This window comes from Macrotis lagotis, chromosome 3 (genome assembly GCF_037893015.1).
Source record: "Macrotis lagotis isolate mMagLag1 chromosome 3, bilby.v1.9.chrom.fasta, whole genome shotgun sequence".
In the NCBI taxonomy this organism is placed as follows: domain Eukaryota; kingdom Metazoa; phylum Chordata; class Mammalia; order Peramelemorphia; family Peramelidae; genus Macrotis; species Macrotis lagotis.
In genome coordinates, this window is record NC_133660.1 from 193720111 (window position 1) to 193741766 (window position 21656).

Consider the following 21656-nt stretch of genomic DNA (forward strand, 5'->3'; position numbering starts at 1 on the left):
ATGGTTGTTTGAGTAAAGTCTCTTCTCATTGATTTTTTTTAAGCATATAGAACTCAGTCATCCCAAAGGAAGCAGTAGACACTATTGACTAATCTTTTTCCCATCTAGAAGAAACATAAATCCTTCAGATTCTTGACTTCTATGTTGAATCTCACTCAGAAAAATAGTACATTTATGCCTCCCAGTCTGGGTTATCTCTCAGGGAAACATGTGTACAATTGATATTTTTAAATCTACAAAATAATCAGGTCTTGCTGAATACACATCCCTTCCATGAAAAGAATCTTTATTTTAAAATTGAATTTAGTGTTTCATAGATGAAGTCACAAAGAACTAAATTTTTCTAAACACAGATGATTAATTATTGTCTTAAGAGTGCTTTAGTATTCCTTGCTCTTTAAACTCAAAGAGCAGATAGACATCACAGGGGATATATAGCTTGTGGATATAAGAAAGGTTCACATGCCCAAAATTGTCTTTCCCCTGAGCTGTCATTCTACCTTTAAATTAAAAGTCTTTTTTAAGTAAAATTTTCAAAAGATATTTTATTTCCAATTACATGTAATAACAATTTTAACATTCTTTCTTTTAAAATTTTGAGTTCCAAATTCTCATCCTCCCATCTCCCCGCCCCATGAGAAGGCAAACAATTTGATATAGATTATACATGTGCAGTCATGCAATACATTTCCATGTTTCAAAGAGAATACGGACAAAAAAACTCAAGAAAAATGAAGTTTTTTTTTAAAAAAAGTATTTTTTATCTGTATTCAGAATACATCAGTTTTTTCTCTGGTGTATAGCATTTTTCATCATAAATCCTACAGAATTGTCTCAGATCATTTTATTCCTGAAAATAGCCAAGTCATTCACAACTGATCATCATATTATATTACTACTACTTTGTATCATGTTCTGGTTCTGCTCATTTCACTTTGCACCAGTTCATATAAGTTCTCGTAGATTTTTTGGAAATCATTCTGCTCATCATTATAGTACAGTAATAGTCCATCACATTCATATATCACAACTTATTCAGTTATTCCTCAGTTGATGGACACCTCTTCTTATTCCAATTCATTGCCAACACAAAAAGAACTGCCATAAATATTTTTATACAAATAGTCTTTTTCATTTTTTAAAAAAATCTCTTTGAGATACAGAAGTAGTAGTGGAATTACTGGGACAAAGGGTATACACAATTTAATCACCCTTTGGGCCTATTTCCAAATTGCTCTCCATTATGGTTGGATCAGGTCACCATTCCACCAGCAATATATTAATGTCACAGTTTTTCCATATCCCATCTAGTATTTGTCATTTTCCTTTTCTTTCTTGGATATGAGGTGATTAGGTAAAAGTCTTGTCTCCAGAAAGTCTGTGGAAATATGCCAGTGTTACCAGAAAATTGTAGAATGCCAACTTTAGATCACTTTTAATCATATCAACATGAAATTATTGTTTAGATTGTCAGGACATCTGAGAAAATGTTACATAGAACCAATTTTTGTGGGGAAGTGGAATGGAATACAAGGGTCTAAGAAAGTGGGAAAGTTCTGGAGCATGAAGCATTGGCAGTAAGGGATGAGGAGCCCTACATAGCTAGAAAAACTATGAAAGGACTTGCTGCCTAAGAGGCAGGAATGAACTAAGGTTAAATGGAAAGTGTCTAAAACAAGTTCAATCCTCCTAGGGCCAATCCTCACTATCAAAGTCTAAATGCTAGAGAATAAAAACCAAAGGTATGGAGTGGCTAGGTGGCGCAGTGGATAAAGCACCAGCCCTGGAAGTACCTGGGTTCAAATCCAGTCTCAGACACTTAATAATTACCTAGCTGTGTGGCCTTGGGCAAGCCACTTAATCCCATTTGCCTTGCAAAAAACTAAAACAAAACAAAAAGTATATTATATATTGTTAAAGCTGTGAATTGGCCCAAGCATTCCAGAAAGGAATTTGGAATTATGTTATTTTTAAAGATAGCTAAAATGTGTGCATACTTTGACTTAAAGATCCCATAGGTTAGACATATTCTCCAAGGAGGTCAAAGACAGAAGAATAAGTCCCATTTATGCCCCCAAATTTCAAGTAGGACTTTTTTTCTGATAGCAAAGAATTAGAAATAAAAGTAGTAGATAACTATTGATTGGGAATAACTAAATCAATTGTAGTTTGTGAATGTATGCTATATACGTTACTGTACTCTAAGAAATAAGGAAGTCATAGGAAGACATGTGAACCGATAGAAGAAATAAGCAGAATGAGGAAAATAATATAAGAAATGAATATAACAACAATATAATTGGAAAGAATACATTTAAAAAAAAACACTGAGAATTATCATGACCTAAGGATGAGTGGAGAAAGTATTTCCCCCTTCTTTTCAGAGGTGGGGGCATCACTGTATGGGCAAACACTGTAGAAGATGGACTTATAAGTTCCCTCCATTACTTGGAAAAGGTTTCAATCAGCAAATGTGTAGAGACAGTTCAGTCTGAACAGAAAATTTGATCTTCAAGTACAGGACTCAGGTAAAACCTAGAGAGGGTAGACAAGAAAGGGCAAATGATGAGGGATTTAATGATGTTGTATGTAGTGTCAGAGAGGTGATATAGACCCAGCTTGGAAAGGAGAGCAGGTAAAAAATTGAATGGAAAATGATGCTTAATGTGTTGGTTGTTCTTGCTGAATTGTTTTTTCTTTTTTTATTCTTTGTTAAATTTGTTTTTTAAAAGTTCAGTACCTTGTACAAACTAGGTACTCAGTAAATGGCTAGTCAATTAAATTGAAATGAGTTAAAAAAATCAAGAAGCTGGACTGAACTGAGGCAACAGAGTGGTAGATGGAAGGTGAAAAAACAAACCAGTAATAGGAAGGTTGTTAGTGCAGTGTTTTCTATGGAATTGTCCTTAAGATTCTGTAGCAATGATGTGTGATATGTCTTTGCTATAGTCATCATTAATTATTGAGGTGCAATATTTAATAAAAAAATTGTTTTTTGTTTTATGTTAATACAATCTGGCTTGTGAACAAATTCAGGAAGTTTAAATACAACATTTACCCTGAAACTACAGTCTTCAATTAATTGACTTTTTTCCCCTAACAGGAAATGTTTAATAACCTCACATAATATGTGCCAGGAAACCAGCTTAGTATAATCAATATTTAGAATGTGATGTGTCACTGATAGATACTGGTTATGTACATTCTGAAGGCAATGGTTATAAGCACATTAGTCCTTGTTCTAAGCCACAGTGTCCCTGGCTTACACGCTTCATATGTTCTGAAAGACAGGGAAGTGATCCAACTCCACACTCTGGAGAAGCATTGTTCTGTATCTTCAAGACATCTGATCATCAAATCTTTACTCCACACACTAAAACTAGAAAACCTTTTTACTCTATGAAGCTTTGCCTGTACATTTCTTCCCCATTCTTTTAATAATCTCCTTAGCATAATCCACTAACTCCCTGTATTTGTAACTACCAGTCTTTTGAAAAACAAAAAATTTGAACTGATTTGTCAAATATTTACTACTTATTTCTTAAAAACCATACATCTGAAATATAGACTTCTACTTGCAACCTGTTACCAACCCTGTCTTCTTTCTTGTTTTCAGAAATACTGTCTTGAATTGTACTTTTATACAAGTTCTTCTGGTGCAAAGAGGAGTGAAATGGGGTCTTCCTTTTGAATTATATGTTTCTTATGGTCCACTGTTTCCCATACTTCGAACTTACACAGACAAAGTCAATAGTTGATGCAGTGAGATAATTGGCTGATTATACCCTGACTCAGTTTTATTCTGGGAAATTTCCAATATGTTCATGTCTAGAATTCTACAAATGTGTAAAATATGCTCCCTATTTTCTAAACAACCACTGAAGGTAACATATGCATATATTGGGTAAAGGACTCCCTTTACCTCATCCCCACAAGAAATGTAACGCAAATAAAAGGAGCCTCCCAGATACAGAAAATAAATAAGCACTCATTGAAGCACATATAAAAATACAGAAAAACATAAAATACAGAAATTCCTCTCAAAAACTGAATTTGAGGTTTGTCAGCAGGGTACTGTTCCAACATTCTAGCAAATCTGGCAACCCAAAAGCTGGTACTGCTCAAGAAACTCCCTTCTTTAGGTAGAAGGCTAGATTATGAGATAAGTTATATAGGGAATCAGAATTCCACCTGTTTTTCCCCCTTTTAAAAAATTTATTTATTTATTTTCATATTACTACAAAAGACTTGCTGTAAAAGTAAATATAATCTCCCCCCCCACACACACACTAAGATAGAGAAACCTCAAGAAAAATAAAGTGAGAGAAAAAAAGTATACTTCAGTCTGTGGTCAGATACCATCAACTCTGTCTCTGGGTTGCATGGCATTCTTTTTTTTTTTTTAAGTTTTTCTTTTTTAATTTTTTTCAAGGCAATGGGGTTAAGTGGCTTGCCCAAGGCCACACAGCTAGGTAATTATAAGTGTCTGAGGTCAGATTTGAACTCAGGTACTCCTGACTCCAGGGCCGGTGCTCTATCCACTGCGCCACCTAGCCGCCCCTGGCATTCTTTACCATCAATCTGTCAGAGAAGTTGCTTCAATATTTTTTCCACAGCTATTGCTAGTTGTATTTTCCTCCATCCTATTCCTCCCTACCTCCATGTATAATATTCTCTCTCTCTTTTCACCCTGTCCCTCCTCAAAAGTGTATTATATCTGACTACTCTCTCCCACAATCCTCCCTTTCTTCTATCACTTATACCTCACTCTCCTCCCCTTGTCCCCTTTCTCCCATCTCTGTCCTCTCCTTTTTTGCTCTAGGGTAAGATAGGTTTCTATATACCCTATTGATTGTATATGTTGTTTCCTCTCCAAGCCAATTCTAATGAGAATGAAGGGGGCAGTTAGGTGGTGCACTGGATAGAGCACCGGCCCTGGAGTCAGGAGTACCTGAGTTCAAATTCAGCCTCAGACATTTAATAATTACCTAGCTGTGTGGCCTTGGGAAAGCCCCTTAACCCCATTTGCCTTGCAAAAAAGCTAAAAAAAAAAAGCAAAACAAACCCCAAAACAAACCAATGAGAATGAAGACTCACTCATTCCCACTCACTTCCCCCTTCCACTCCATTGCAAAAACTTTTCTTGCCTCTTTTATATGAAATATCTTAGCCCATTCTACCTTTTCTTTCCCTTCTTTCTAGTACATTCTTTCTCATTAACTCCCATCTTTATAATATAATACCTTCATATTCAGCTCCCTCCTGCCCTTGTCTATATGTGCTTCTTCTAACTGTTCTGATAAATGAGGTTTACATCAGTCATCAGTATCATCTTCCCATGCAGGAATACAAGTAGTTCAACATCATTAAATCCCTCATAATTTGCCCTTTCTTGTCTACCCTCTCTAGGTTTCACCTGAGTCCTGTACTTGAAGATCAAATTTTCTGTTCAGCTCTGGTCATTTCAATAGGAAAGTTTTAAGGTTCTTTATTTCATTGAATGTCCATCTTTTCCCCTGAAAGATTATGTTCAGTTGTGCTGGGTAGTTTATTCTCAGTTGTAATTCATTTAACCCCATTGCCTTGCAAAAAAATTTTTTTTTAATTATTTAAGGCAGTGGGGTTAAGAATGATTTGCCCAAGGTCATTGCCCTGTGCTCTATTCACTGCGCCACCTAGCTGTTCCCTTCTACCCACTTTTTCTTTTTCTTTTTTTTATTTAAGTCAACAGGGTTAAGTGACTTACCCAAGGTCATACAGCTAGGTTATTAAGTGTCTGAGGCAGGATTTGAACTCAGGTACTCCTCACTCCAGAGCTGGTGCTCTATCCAATGTGCTACCTAGCTGCCCCTGTCTGCTCTTTCTACTCACTTTTCTAAGGAGGTTGTACCTCAGCAATGTTGCTCATGAATTTTGGGAAGAATTGGGCAGATGTAGTGTATTCACTTCTTCCATGTATATCTATAGAAACTATAATTGGCATTGACTGCTATCATCTCTTAAGATGGAAGGTTTCACCAGAATGTCTCTAATGTCTGCTTCGAAAGATCAAGAACTTGGATATCAGGAACTCTTCTCTTGTAACTTACTTTGTGCTTCTTCAACAAATCATTTTTCTGTTGGGGGCAGAGAGGGGAGGAAAAAAAATTTGCTTCCCCCCCAATCCCCATATGTTCTTCAGGAGAAAAAGTATAAGGGGAAAAGACAGTACAGGAAAGAGGAACAGAGTTGGGTTTGCTGGGCTCACTTTTATTGAGGAGTGCAGAGAAAGTGGGTATTTCTATTAACAGTTGCTATTCATCAGAGTGCAAATCAAGTCCAGTGCCCACCACAGAAATCCAATCAGGAGTTTTTCTTTATTCTCTAAGCAACAGTTTTCAGAGTCATTTAGGAGTATAGAAGAAATATGGTTAGCAAATTAACTTGTTAGAGAATAGAGAATTTCCATGATCAAGTTCCTTTATAAATAAAATCCATCTAAATGTCTAAGGTATTCTTATGTATGTGTATTCAAGTGTATTCATATAGATGAACATATAATTCTAAAGATTATTTCTCTCATTTCTTCTAGATTATAATAATTTAGTGTCTTATAATACTGTTTTCTCAGTGTTCTTTAATCTAAATACTGAACAATCTAGAATCACCAGTACCAAAATTATCAGAATTCTAAACTAATTATTTTTGTACATTCAACTTGAAAGAGTAGCAGATTAAAAGAAACTCACAACAGAGATTTCTTAAATAAATAACTTCTAGGCTCCATCCTGGGATCAGTATAAGTTCAATCTAACCTTTTCTTATCACTGCTATTTATATCTATGGAACTGAAAAGCGATCATTGATCTCCACAATGATGACCCCCCCCCCCAAGACTCAAAAACATATCCAGAGGTCATCATCAATGAAAGTTCAAAGTATGACAACAAACTTAAAAAACAGAAAATCAGATTGATATAATTTTAGAAAGATTTTCAGCAGTAACAATTTGAAATAACAAAAGGGGGGGGTTATATTTGACAGAAGTTACTAGCAAATCAGAACAATGTTTCTTTCAACATTTTGTTTAATTGAGGTTTTACTCTGCTGTCTTGTTCAATGCCAAGTGCTGAGGGATGAGAGAAATATTTGATGATGCTATAGAATGATGCATGGAAGATTAAGACAGTTTTTCAAATAAGGAAGAGGAGGTTTAAAGTCATTCTTCTGAAATAGGCTGCAAAACATTCTATTTTACATATTATTTGCATGTTCTATGTGAGTTCATTGACTAGTATTTTTGGAGGAAGCATTTGGTGATATCACACTTCTGCAAAAAATGAACTATAAATCAAGTTATTATCTAAAACTGGCACCCAACATCACTGATTTTTTTTTTTTTTGCTTTGGGTCAATTGATTCAACTTTCTGAACAGTTTGGTTCTCATTTTAAGGACTCCATTGTACATCTTCAAAAATGAGTCAACTCATCAGTTGAACTTGTGTTATTGCTAACATTGCTGTCATTGTTGGTGCTATTACCATTCCCTAGAAAACAGCACTTAATCTTAGATTTATAAATCAGAATTGTAACAGTCTTTCTTTAAAGCTTACTACTTGCTAATTATAAGATTATTTTATATCTGCTTAATCCTATAATTTATACATATATGTGAAATTGTAACTGAATTAATCCTTTCACTGTAGGAATGAAAATTAGAGGGCATACCAACTTCCTTTTTTTCTGAGGTTCTCAGAACCTAAATACCCATACCCCTCCCCTCCAATTTCCCATGACTTGGCTAAAAACAAAACAGAAAAAAGAGGCAGCTATTTTGGTTTCCCTTAGCTTCCTTTCTGCCACTTGACCATGTTATGACAATTGTATCTGGTAGGGAAGCAAGTGAGTGTGAGTGAGATTTTTTTGTTCCTCCATATCCAGAGTCAACTGGGCAATATACAGAACAGTTTTCAAATTTTACTTATTTTAATGATGCTTGAGAGGCCATCTTTATTTAGCTGAATATTTAAGTTTCTTGGTCTTAAGAAACTGGAGCCATAGCAAACTTTGGCCAAATGGGCTCTAGTTTCTCTTCCTTACACAATTAAACAGCCAAAATATTTCTTAATATTTCTGGTGCTGAGCAGGACCATTCTGTGTTTGATTTTTTTAGAACAATTCTAGTTTCCTGCTGGGCTACAACTTTGAAATTATAGGGAGAAGGTTGGCCCTTTTTTTTGGCATTCTTGTTGACTTTACCCTTGGGGTGCATGTTGATCCCTTCTACCAGATGAATCCTGGCAGGTTCTGACCACTACTCTTTGAAGTCTTGACAATAGTTTTTATAGCATCTGAATCTGGGGTGTCTCTTTTTAAACTGTAGCAGCCGCTTCAATTGCTGCCAGCCCTGTTATGTCATAGCTCTCCTTTTGGAAAGCAGCTCTGTGGACGGTTGCCACATTGTTCAGAGAGCAGCATTTTGATTAGCAGCTGCTACTGTGCCAGGGAATGGACTTACAAAGACTTTAATGTAGCTAAGTCTTAGTTTGTATGATTTTTTTTTTCCCTTCAGTAAGTGACACTTTCCTCTATGAGATCCATAAGCCTTTGTAGAGCAAATCAATCAACAAGAATTTATTAAGTACCTTGTGCTAGAATTTGCAAAATAGATGATAAAAAATATCAGTGGTATGTAGTGGGATGTGACCTTGAAAGATTTAATATATTTTTTCTTTCAGAACTTTGTGCCATCGTTGGGTAGGCAAACACTCCTGACTACATCACTGATCCCAGAAGCCAAGCCAAGTGTGACTTACAAAGATTTCATTCATGTCATTGTTATTGAAGGAAATGTTCGCAATGTTTCTGAAGTTTCTGTTCAGTATTTATGTTCTCAACCTTGTGTGGTCAATTTTGAAGCCATTGTTTCATCTGAATTCAGAAGCAGCATTCCAGTGTATAAGAAGAGATGGATGAATGAGAAACATCTTCATACTAGGAGAATTAAAATGGTACATGTGAAATTCCCAAGCATCATGGTTTATAGAGATGATTATTTTATCAGACACTCCATTGCAGTCTCTGCTGTGATACTGCACGCTTGGATCACTCATAAGCACAATGGAGATCTGAGTGCAAGATGGGAAGAAAACTTCTTACATGCTATAACAAAGAATTTCACTCTGTTGAAATCAGTTCCACCTTTTGAACGCCCTTTCAAAGATCATCAAGTATGTCTTGAGTGGAACATGGACTACATATGGAACCTACAGGCAAACAAGATACCCCAGTGCCCTCTTGAAAATGGTAGGTAGCATGGCCTTATTCTTTGATAGGATACCATTTTTTCTTCAGATGGCTAGTATCAATATAGGAGAACATTTTATGGTATTAGTAAGAATTTGAAGACAGGAATTTTTTTTTAAAGAAAAATCAAACTCTTTTCCCTGTGTATTCCCCAATCCAAACTATATACTTCACACTTTGTTAGGAGTTGAGACTGAAGGGCAGAATGGAAGAAGAGAAAACAAAAATTAAGGAAAGTGACAATAAAGAGGGAATATTCTGGTTTATAATGGCACAGAAAAGCAGAAGCAAAATTCAAACCACCAAAAGAAAAAAAAAGAAAATTAGACTATTGTTCCTATCTACCTCAAACACTTATTAAAGGGAAGAACATTCTGAATGGTCATGATTGTATATTATGGTTTGCTCCTAAACAGTCAACAATCAGCTCTTCAAAAATTGTATATAGGATATACTTTTAAGTTTCATCTGCATTATGAATATTTTATCATTTTCTTAAGTCAAAAAATCAACAAAACAATAATTCAAGCCCTAATTTATAATTTGTCAGTTTCCAAGGGGTAAACACTCACTCTGAAAATTCACCAATCCTCTTAAAAACTGGTTTAGGGGGCGGCTGGGTGGCACAGTGGATAGAGCACTGGCCCTGGAGTCAGGAGTACTTGAGTACAAATCCGGCCTCAGACATTTAATAATTACCTAGCTGTGTGGCCTTGGGAAGTCACTTAACCCCATTGCCTTGCAAAAACCTAAAAATAAAAACGGTTCAGACTGACTCCCAGCATACCCTTGGTGGTGTCTCACTTTTCTTATTAAAGATTTTATTTATTTTGAGTTTTACAATTTTTTTCCCCTAATCTTACTTCCCCCCCTAATCTTACTTCTCTCCCCCTACCCCCCCACAGAAGGCAATTTGCCAGTCTTTACAATGTTTCCATGGTATACATTGATCCAAATTGAGTGTGATGAGAGAGAAATCATATCCTTAAAGAAGAAACATAAAGTATAAGATATAGCAAGATCAGACAATAAGATAACACAATGTAATAATGTCCCAGATTTCCCACAACCCTTCCAACAATAATCATCCTTTCTGGTCATATTGGGCAGTCTGGTATCTCACTTTTCAATAACCTCACTATGATTCCCTAATATTTGTGTGTGTGTGTGTGTGTGTGTGTGTGTGTGTGTGTGTGATGATGGAAAACTTAACCCAAGAGTTGGAGAACTCTGCACTAAGACAATAAATATTCTTTACTTTTATTGTTTCCACATTGGCACTGAGTTCAAACAGGAAAACCTTTATACTATAGATATTTTGAATAGTTTCCTAACTTTCTTACCTAACCCTTTAGCAATATGAACTCAATCTATACCCTAATCACGAGAAGTCCACCTTTCAAAGGCCAATCCTATGATGCCATTTGATAGGAGGCATGCTCCTTGAGGGCAAGAACTTTTATACCTTCATTTTTGTCTTAACATCTCCAAAATCTTGTACAATGCTTTGAACATAGTAGATGCTTAATAAATGTTTGTTGATTATTTACTCAAGTGTGTTTAGAAAGGTATTAGTATTCATCAAAAATCTCACCCTTATTTTATAACACATACTTGGAATCAGAAAATCTGAGTTACATTTCAGTTCTGTAATTTATGCTGTTGTAACCTTGAACAAATCACTGTCTCCTTGAGTTTCACCTGTAAAGTGAGGAAGTTGAACCATAGAATCTCTAATGTCTGACCTGGTTCTAAGTCCAATGATCCTGTTATCTTCCAAACTTTGGGGATTCCAACAGTCACTTTGTGGATTTAGAGACGTGGACCATTGTATCCTTCCTCTTGCCTATATCTTTGTCACTTGTAAAATAATTCCTTCCAAAGGTCCTATGTGGAAAAGAGAGGAAGTTGGAGGGTGGGTAGAAGGAAGTTATAGTACTTTGTTAGAACCACCAAAATATTGCTATTTACATTTACAGTTCATGTGATCTTCTTAAATAGTTGGTTGGACTAAAATTTTCCTAGTGAAATAGTACGTTGGTTATATTTATATTTTATTTTAATTGTGTCTCTATATGAGTGAGAAGTACTCATGTGTTCTTTTCTAGATAACCAGGACTTTGTACTTTTACTGGCTTGTAAATATATTGATGCCAATGAGAGGAAATCTAATTCCCTTCCTGTGCATGTAATTAAATGTCTGGAATGAATAGGGTCACATTTATTTCGATGATCAATATGTATACTTCATACCATCAGAATCTCATACTTGCATCTGTCTGGAATGCCATACACAGTGGGCATCTAATTTGTTAGGGGGAATGAAGAACTGGGCATATGCAGTACACAGCTTTCAGTTGCCTCCTACTTTGTTATGGCTTAATGATTCCATTTCATGTTTGGCAAATCATATTTTTCTCATTGAAGAATGAATGAATCGAGAGCTGAAAGTTTAAAAATGAAGTCATTTATGAGCTTACTGAGTTGCCAGAGCTTCTGAACATAACCTTAAGTTGTGAAATTCTTTTTCTTTATTCCATATTCACAATGCTCATAAATAGCTCGGTGGGATTTTTTTCTCCAACTTTTCTTTGGCATATTACCTTTGGGATGCAAGCCAATATAACCAACCTTAACTCAGAGGAAAACCTTTATAAGTGTTTAAAGCAGTACAAAATGGAGGGCTTCTTAACCTATACCATTAACAATGTTGTAATGTGTTCCTCTTTCCAAAAGGAAACATGTCTCTACTATTCTTCTTAAAATAAAAATCAAAAGAGAAGATAAAATAGTCTTCAAAAGGAAAGCATGAAAACTTTTGTTCTCCCTTATGGCTAGGGAATGGATGAGGTCCAGTCCTAATTTTGTTCACGGTAGGACTGCCTTGTTTGGCTGGTAAGTGAACAGGAGTCATCTCAGAACAATAAGATGAGATAAAGAAGGCAGAGGATTGATAAATTGTTCTCAGTCAGTGGGACTTCTTTCAGGCTCAGTTCCTTTCACCATCTGATTCCAGCAGGGATATGGCTTTTTCCAAGATACATATTTTGTTGAGTGTCTGATGTATTGTGATGGTTCTGCCTGTGGGCTACTGTACTCACATATTTATTTTACTTTCCTTTTGCTCTATAGAAATATTCAGGTGAGTCAAAGTCTCTTTGCACCTGTGGCAGATTAGTATTATTGGAGAGTTCTACCTAAATATAAGCAGTTTCTTATGTTAATTTAGATGACCATATTGCAAGTGCCATGTACTTATGGACTATTTATCTCTACATTTTCTCTAATGAAAAACCTACCCCCTTATAATTGTAATCTCATAGATGCAGCACTGGAGATTATATCAGCCCTTATGACTGCATGCTTGTCTTTAAACCTGGAAGAATAATCTCAAATGCTGAAAGTCTAAGCCAGCTCCCATAACAAATCACAGTTTATGTTGTACCACTCTGCTGGAAGCATTGATATTAGAAGATGGCCCTGACTCATCTCTCTAGGCAGATTCAAATCATACAATTAGTTTCACAAGATCCTCAAATTAATCCTAGTCTTTCCTTGTATGTATCTAGCTCCCCAGAACGCCTAATAATCAAACTATTCCTAAGTAGTGTGTTGCATTGAAAGAGGACTGAGCAGGGGGCATTGAGCTAGCACAGCTAGTAACTGATCTGAAATCCCAGCTCGGTCACTTAACTATTATCCCTCTGACCTTGGGCAAGGCACTGAACCTTTCTAGGTCTCAGCTTCATCATTTGTAAAATAAAAATGTTGAGAAGCTGATCTCTGAAGTCCAGTCTATTTTTAGATCTAGATCATAATCCATCAATATGAACTGGCTAATTAATATGATCTACCAATACAACTCCAGAAAGTTGACTTTTGTGAGTAAATCCCATTGCTATTTTGCAAGATACTTTCCATGGTAATTTAGACTCACCATGCTTAACAAAGTTAGAAATAGTTTGGATGAGACTATTAGCTTGAAGCTATGTCAAGTAAACCAGGATTGCTTCAAGTACTGAAAATCCAAGAAACACATGATGAGTTATTTTATGTAACCCATCAAAGGCACCTAATTTTTCATGACATATGAGTAAAAAAATACCTTGGTCATGACTCCGTATTGATTTTGCAGAATTCCTACAGTGGAAGAACTCCTCAATTGTGTTAAACACCTTCTAACGACATATTCATAGAATCTGAATTGGAGGGGGCCCTAGAAGGGACCATCTTGGGCAAACCAAACATGATTTGTCTTATTTTTATTGATATCCCTTCATTTCATTTATATCACCTTCATTTCCAAATAAATCCTTCCCTTTTCTTTTCCCAGCAAATCATTCATTATAACAAATAGCAATAGCAAAAGAGGAAATAAAAGCATGTCAGTAAAACTAAACAACACCCCAACAGTATCTGATAGAATATGTGATATTCTACCCCCCAAAGTTCCTAAATGCTCTAAAGAAGAGGAGATGTAATTTCTTAACTCTTTTTCCTGGATCAAGTTTGGTTGTCATAATTACAAAGGCTTCATTTTGACTTTTTGTTATTTTTTCAATTTATGTTGTTAAAGTCTGTGTGCATTATTTTTGAATTTGCTTATTATATATATATATGTATATTTACATATCTATATAAAACTTTTCCTATACTTATTCAATTCTTTATATGAATAATTTTTAAAGCACAGTAATATTCCATTACATTCGTGTACCACAATATTGAATCAATTTTCTTCTACTTCACTAAGTTCTTTGCTATTATGAAAAGTCCTGCTATGAATATATTGGTGTATTTGAGTCATATCTTTCTAACTCTAACCTTTTGGGGGGTAAATGCCTAGCTGTCAAATCTCTGGATCAAAAGATAGACCTTTTTAATTCACTTTTTTTAAAGCATAGTTCACATTTTTTTTCCAGACTGGGCATGCCAATCCACAACTCCACTAACAGTATATTAGTGTTTCTGTTTTTCTACAGTCCCTCCACACCAGCTATTTCCATTTTTTCTTCTTTGCCAATTTACTAGGTAGCAGGTAATACCTCAGAGTTGTTTCTATTTTTTCCTATTATTTTTATTTCTATTTTTCTATTATTATTAATGATTTGGGAAAATCTTTCATAGGGTTTATAATGATGAATAGTTTCCACTTATTTTGAGAACTGCTTGTTAATATATTTTGACTACTTATCTGTTGGGGAATGACACTTAGGCTTATATTTATGTCAGTTCCCTGTCTTATCTTAGATATTTTATTAAATATTAAATATCTTAGATATTTCTTTCTAAAATATTTAATAGTTTTGCTGTGTCAGTGATTTTCCTTCTTATCCTGGTTGCATTCATTTTGTTTGTACAGAAGTTTTTCAGTTCAATGTAATCATAGCTACTGATTTTATCTTTTGTGATTCCCCTCTGAACTTATTTGGTTAAACATATTCCCCCAGGCATAGCTCTAAAGGGAACCTAATGTTGTGCTCTTCCAAATTTTTTTATGGTGTGACCTTTTATGTTGAAGTTATATATTCATTTTAAGCTTTTTGTGGCATATGGTATAAGATTCAAATTTCTCATTTTATAACTGAGTAAAATAAGACACACACACACTATGGAAGTGATTTTCCCAAGATCATAGAACTGGTAAATTGCAGAATTAAAAATGAAACTAGTTCTTCTGACTGAAGGGTACACACAAGGGCATAGCCCTGCATTCAAAACTCCCCATTTCTATCATCAACCTCTTTTGTAGTCCTCAGTATTTGGCATAAATTATTTGTAACACAGATTACCAGATACTAAATGGTGACTTGAACAAAGTAAGTGCTTAAAATGATTAATTTCAATTGCATAATCTATGCTTTCACCAGTGTGTTTTATCACCTTTTGGAAAATAGTAAATTTAAAGAAGCAATAAGAACTATTAAAGATTCCTTGAACCTAATTTTGGGACAATGGGCACTAAGTCTTGTCACATTTTTAATTGCTTAACAAAGCTTTCTGTGCTAAATAGCAGGAACCCATCTTGTTGAATTCCTTATGAGGTGCTATGTCAAAATTGCCTTTATTATCTCCATCCAGACTTATATGAAGATTTATAAGACGAAAATGCATTCTTGATGCAACTATGTCATCACATACTTTTCATTCATTTTTATCACAGGAACTAATTTTTTCTAGGAAATGTGTTGAAGAATGAGGTGTCTTCCTGCCATTATAATTAAGGCTCCTGGATCTGTATAACAAAGCCAATAGACTGGTGTGACATCACTGTGTCATCACGTGTATTAGTGTACTTCCCAAGGTGACTTGAAAAATAGCAAAACCATTAATATCAAATTCTCCAGAGTCATCTAGCCTTGACTTTTAAGCCAAACTTGAAAGAAAAACAAAATGAAATAAGTAATTATTCTTTTCCAACTTCTACAGTTGTTGAAGTGGACTGAGTACCTTGTTATTTCTTTAATCACTAATATAATACAGAGATAGATTAGCAAAAAAGTATTTCTCCATGACTCATCAAACTTAACTCATTGTTAATTAAGTGAGGGAGAGAGAGAGAGAGAGAGAGAGAGAGAGAGAGAGAGAGAGAGAGAGAGAGAATATTTCTGCCTTGGGGGATAAAGATGGTCCAAAGTTTATTACCTTTATTCCTTACGAATTCCTTCTAATGTTTTTGCTACATTTGACTTTGCTACATTTGACTTATTATTATATAGTACAGTGCTTTCCAGGATAAAGCTATGCTGGCAGTGTTTGTGCAGTGTTACAGGATTACCTTAGGAAGACCTGCTTGTTCCTTGTCTGTCACTGATGCCCAGCAGAACAGAAATACTGATAAAACTCCTTTATAACTAATATCATTAGAAGAAGTTTTAGATGACTGCTTATCAAATTTCCAGATGTCTCAAAGCTGAGCAGGATAGCTAATAGATTAGAAGATAGATTTTTTTTAAAAATCTCAGCAGGTTAGAACACAGGTCAACTCCAGGAAGAGGAGTATTTGAAAAATGACACACTTGAGTATAAAAATTAGCTGCACAAGAATAAGCTAGGGAATGTGAAATGATAGCTCCTGAAAGGAGAACTAAATCTTGGTAGGAGAAATGCAGGTTGCTGGGAACCAACTATGGGAAATGGCTGCCCCCAAACTGAATATAATCTTAGGTCATATTAACAGAGTAGTAGTGTGCAAGTTGAAGGAGTTTTCATTGTATTCAGTTCAGATTAACTCTGGCCATCTGATCTGGGCAGCATATGTTAGAAGTAGCTGTCAGTGAATCCACAAACATTGTCTACTCTGTCCAATAGAATGCTTGGTGCTAGCAGTAATGAAGAAACAGCCCCTTCCTTCAAGAACTTCCATTACACTTTGATGATACAAGTTGTTCATAGACAAGTGAGTAAATCCAATAAATAAATTATTAAATTAATAAAAATAAAAATCCAAAGTGAACCTTCAAGGGAGTGAGAAGTTCCAAGAGGCAAAGGTGAGGGAGAACATTTTAGTTATGAGGAATAAAAACTTAAGAACCAGGAAATGGGATACTCTCTGTGGGGGAAAAGCAAGTAAGCTGATTTTTCAGAGCATAGACTTTGAGCAAGAGTAATGTGTAATCAGCCTAGGAAGATAGACTTGCAAAAAATGTTGAGGATCTTTAAATCCCAAACAGAAGAGTAAATATTTATTGTACAGGCATGGTGAGTCAGCAAAACTTATTGAACAAAGAAATGACATAATCAAACAGTTTATAGAATTAAGATCAGAGGGCTTAGACATATATGATGGTCCTGCAGAGGAGATTTAGAAGGGACTGGTCAGGTAGATAGGAAGAAAAATGCAATGGAGAAGAGTAAGAGAAGCCTAGGAAGAGTCTTTAGAAGGTGTGGGATGATAAGCCGGAGTTTGTTCCCAGAGACAACATGAGGAAAGGGAACAGAACAGCATAGAGGAAAGCGTGCTGGACTTGGGAGTTTAGGGAGTTTAGCTCATACTCAGAATTTGATGGCTATTAGCTATGTGACTTTTGGGCAAGTCACTTAATCGCAATTGTCTCACAAAATAAATAAATAGAATAAAAGGGGTAGAATTCCTTTTGGGTCTAAATTTATGATATGATCTAAACAAAAAAAAAAGAATCAATCTTTTTCTTCAGAATTTTCAGAATGTTTATCTTGTCAAGGAAAAGACAATAGATTTTTTTCCCCCAAATATTTGTAGGTTGTTGTGTGGAAGAGGTGTTACACTTACTTTCCATAGTTCCAAAGGGCAGAAAACTGTCTAAATATGCAATGTGCTGACTTTTGAGGTAGTGAGCAATTCCACTGTAGAAATATTTGAGTAAAAGTTGAATCAACATTTGTAAAAGATTTTCTAATTTCACATTTTCGGTAAGAGTTGGACTAGAAGATTTCTAAGACTCCATGGTCCATTGGAAGGATTCCATAGAATTCTGTATCAAGCTATTTCCATCCTTCTTCAGATGGACCATAGAAGCAATTCTCTGGTAATTTGCTTCAAAGAAATATTATACAATGAATAATTTGATACAGCATTTTATATGATTTCTGTCTTTTCTGTAGGAAAATATTTGGGCATTGTAAGCAGAAAAATGAAAGCTGAACTGTAGCTGAGCTCTTCATTCTTCTGACCTGTCAAGTGGAAATTACTAATTAATTCCCTTCCCCTTTTTAACTCGATGTCACATATAACATTTTCAACAAGAAAATTTATAGAAACTCAAAATATTCAACAATATGCACAGCAACATAGGTGACTTTGTGCATATGATATTTGGACAAAAATGTACAGAATCTTAAAATTTTGTAAAGACCTTAAAAATCAATTTAGTCCAACCTATACCTAAATAAGGAAATCATCTATAATACCATCTAGCAAATGGTCACCTAATTTTTGCTAGAAAACCTTTAAGTGTTTTGGAACTTATTACCTCTTAAAAGGCAACTCATTTTACTTTTTAATAGCTCTAATTGCCAAGTATTTTTTCCCTTTCTATCAAACCTATATCTGGCTTTCTGCAACTTCTCCTGCTGTCCCTGGTCCTGTGATCTGAGACCCAGCAGAACAATTTCATTCTCTTTTCCCCACAACAACCTACAAATAGTTGGAGCTGGAACTATCATGTTCTCTCCTAATTTGTCTCTTTTCCAAACTAAACAGTTCCTTCAGTCAGTTCTCATGTGGTATGTCCAAAGTTCCTTTATTATTTTTATTACTTTCCTTTGGATATTCAAAATTATGAATGTCCAGCTTAAAATGTAGTGCCCAGAACTGAAAATGATAATAACTAACATTTTTATAGCCTTTACCACATGCTAGGCATTGGGCTAAACACTTTTCAATTATCCTATCATTTGGTTCTCTCAACTACCCAGGAGGTAGATGCTATTATTACGTTTTACAGATAAGAAAACTGAGGCAGATAGAGGGTAAGTGATTTGCCCAGGGTCACACAGTCAGTAAAAAAAATATCTGGGGCAGGATTTGAACTGAGATCATTCCAACTCCAGCCCAGGAGTTTGATGCCCTTTGGAGCCACCTAACTGACAATGTTCCATTTAAGTCTGACTGAGACAGAACAGTACAGAGAAAGTATCAGCTTCCTCTTTTTGATTAATTTTAACAAAACCTGGGACCACATTAGGTTTCTTGTATATGCCATGCTTTGACTTATTTTGAGTTCTTTATTTCACCAAAACCCCAGATCTTTTTCAGATGAATTGCTGTTTAGCCATGACTACCAGTCTTAGATGAGAAACTGATTTTTTTTAAACTTGTAATAAAGACTTTATATTCATCTGCATTTACAGTCCAACCCATTGTTCTGGCATTTTGAGACCTTTTTTTGGATCTCAGTACTATAATCCAGCATATTAACCATGATTCCCAGCATTAAGTCATTTTTCAATTTGAGTTCCTTCCGTCCCACACTGAGCTTCAGACTGTCCTTTTCTTTTCATGGGCTAATTCAATCCAGAGCTCCAAGGTATCTGTTCTGTTTCAGTTATTGACTTAGAATGTGATTTCTAGGAATGTATTAATTTTTAACAAAGCTCCATTGCAGTAAAAATAATTAGGGGACCTGCAGATTTTGTGGTAATGGGATTTTAACTATCCCAATAAAATAGTCAGTACATGCTGTGGTTTTCTGCAGGTAGGCAACATACCATTGTTGCAGTTTTGTGATTGCTGGCTTTCAAAAAACCCAAACATTTGCTATATAACTTTTTTCTTAAATCTCAATTGCTTTAATTCTAATATAATCCAACCTCACTTTATTCCAGAATCACAAACCTAATTCTAACCATTCAGTAGTAAAGGGAGGACCTTGGAAATCTCTCCTAGTCTTGTGACGCTATGTATAATATTAAGCATAGATTCATAGTGCTAGGAGAGACTTCAGGGGCATAATCTAATCCTTTTCCCTGACTTTGAGGAGGCTGAAGTTACATAGTATTGTTTTTGTTTTTTCCAAGGCACTGGGGTTAAGTGACTTGCCCAGGATCACACAGCTAGGCACTTATTACATGTCTGAGGCCAGATTTGAACTCAGGTACTCCTGACTCCAAGGGCCAGTACTCTATCCACTACACCACCTAGCTGCCCCTCTACATAGTATTGTTAGATTTTTAGTATTAAAAAAAAAGATTGCACTACTTTTCTAACCCACTTAGACGAAGTCTTTTAATATCTAGCCTACCTCCCTATCCAGATATGAATTTCAAATCATGGCCAATAAATATGGGATCCTTTGGCCATTTTTAAAGAGCTTCCAATGGTGCACTTAGTTAACATTATTTGATTAACCCATCCATTTCATCTTCTTCATGAACTCTATTTACTTTATGAGCTGCATTTACTTGTTCCCCTCCCCATGTCCCCAGTCTTTTCCTTTTTTCTCCATGTTTCTACTAAAACTTGAACAAAATAATATGGGTTCTTTATGTTGGCTGCATTGTAAGAAATATGTCTGGTCACATTGAAATCTAGCTTTTCATAAGATGTAAAAGATTCTTTTTTTATAAAGATTTTATTTATTTTGAGTTTTACAATTTTCCCCCCAGTCTTACTTCCCCCCCCACCGCCCCCACAGAAAGCAATTTGTCAGTCTTTACATTGTTTCCATGGTATACATTGATCCAAATTGAATGTGATGAGAGAGGAATCATATCCTTAAGGAAGAAACATGAAGTTGAAGAGATAACAAGATCAGACAATAACATGTCAGTTTTTTTTCTAAATTAAAGGAAATAGTCCTTGGACTTTGTTCAAACTCCACAATTCTTTCTCTGGATACAGATGGTATTCTCCTTTGCAGACAGCCCCAAATTGTCCTTGATTGTTGCTCTGATGGAATGAGGGAGTCCATCAAGGTTGATCATTGCCCCCATGTTGCTGTGAGGGTGTACAATGTTTTTCTGGTTCTGATCATCTCACTCAGCATCAGTTCATGCAAATCCCTCCAGGATTCCCTGAATTCTCATCCCTCCTGGTTTCTAATATATCAATAGTGTTCCGTCACATACATATACCACAGTTTGTTAAGCCATTCCCCCTAATGAAGGACATTTACTTGATTTCTAATTCTTTGCCACCACAAACAGAGCTGCTATGAACATTTTTGTATAGGTGATGTTTTTACCCTTTTTCATCATCTCTTCAGGGTATAGACCCAGTAGTGGTATTGCTGGATCAAAGAGTATGCACATTTTTGTTGCCCTTTGGGCATAATTCCAGACTGCTCTCCAGAAAGGTTAGATGAGTTCACAGCTCCACCAACAATGTATTAGTGTCCCAGATTTCCCACAACCCTTCCAACAATGGTCATTGTTCTTTCTGGTCATATTGTCCAGTCTGAGAGGTGTGAGGTGGTACCTCAGAGATGCTGTAATTTGCTTTTCTCTAATAAGTAATAATTTAGAGAAATTTTTCATGACTATGGATTGCTTTGATTTCCTCATCTGTAAATTGCCTTTGCATATCCTTTGATCATTTGTCAATTGGGGAGTGGCTTTTTTTTTTGAAATTTGACTCAGTTCTCTGTATATTTTAGAAATGAGTCCTTTGTCAGAAATACTGTTGTAAAGATTGTTTCCCAGTTTACTACATTTCTTTTGATCTTGGTTACAATGGCTTTGTCTGTGCAAAAGCTTTTTAATTTAATATAATCAAAATCATCTAGTTTGTTTTTAGTCATAAACTGCTTCCCTTTCCATAGATCTGACAGGTAAACTACTCCTTGATCTTCTAGTTTGCTTATAATATTGTTTTTTTACGTCTACAGCCTGCATCCATTTTGATCTTATCTTTGGTATAGGGTGTGAGATGTTGGTGTAATCTAAGTTTCTT

General features: G+C 35.4%; 1 protein-coding gene across 2 annotated transcripts in view; it reads left to right on the plus strand.

Moving 5' to 3' along the window:
- Positions 1-21656, plus strand: part of SEL1L3 (SEL1L family member 3) — a 132018-nt gene that overhangs the window by 9149 nt on the left and 101213 nt on the right. For both annotated transcript variants that reach the window (XM_074229674.1, XM_074229675.1), the window contains one exon: positions 8719-9286. In XM_074229674.1, the coding sequence (XP_074085775.1) occupies positions 8719-9286 (568 nt within the window). The remainder of the gene's footprint in view (positions 1-8718; positions 9287-21656) is intronic.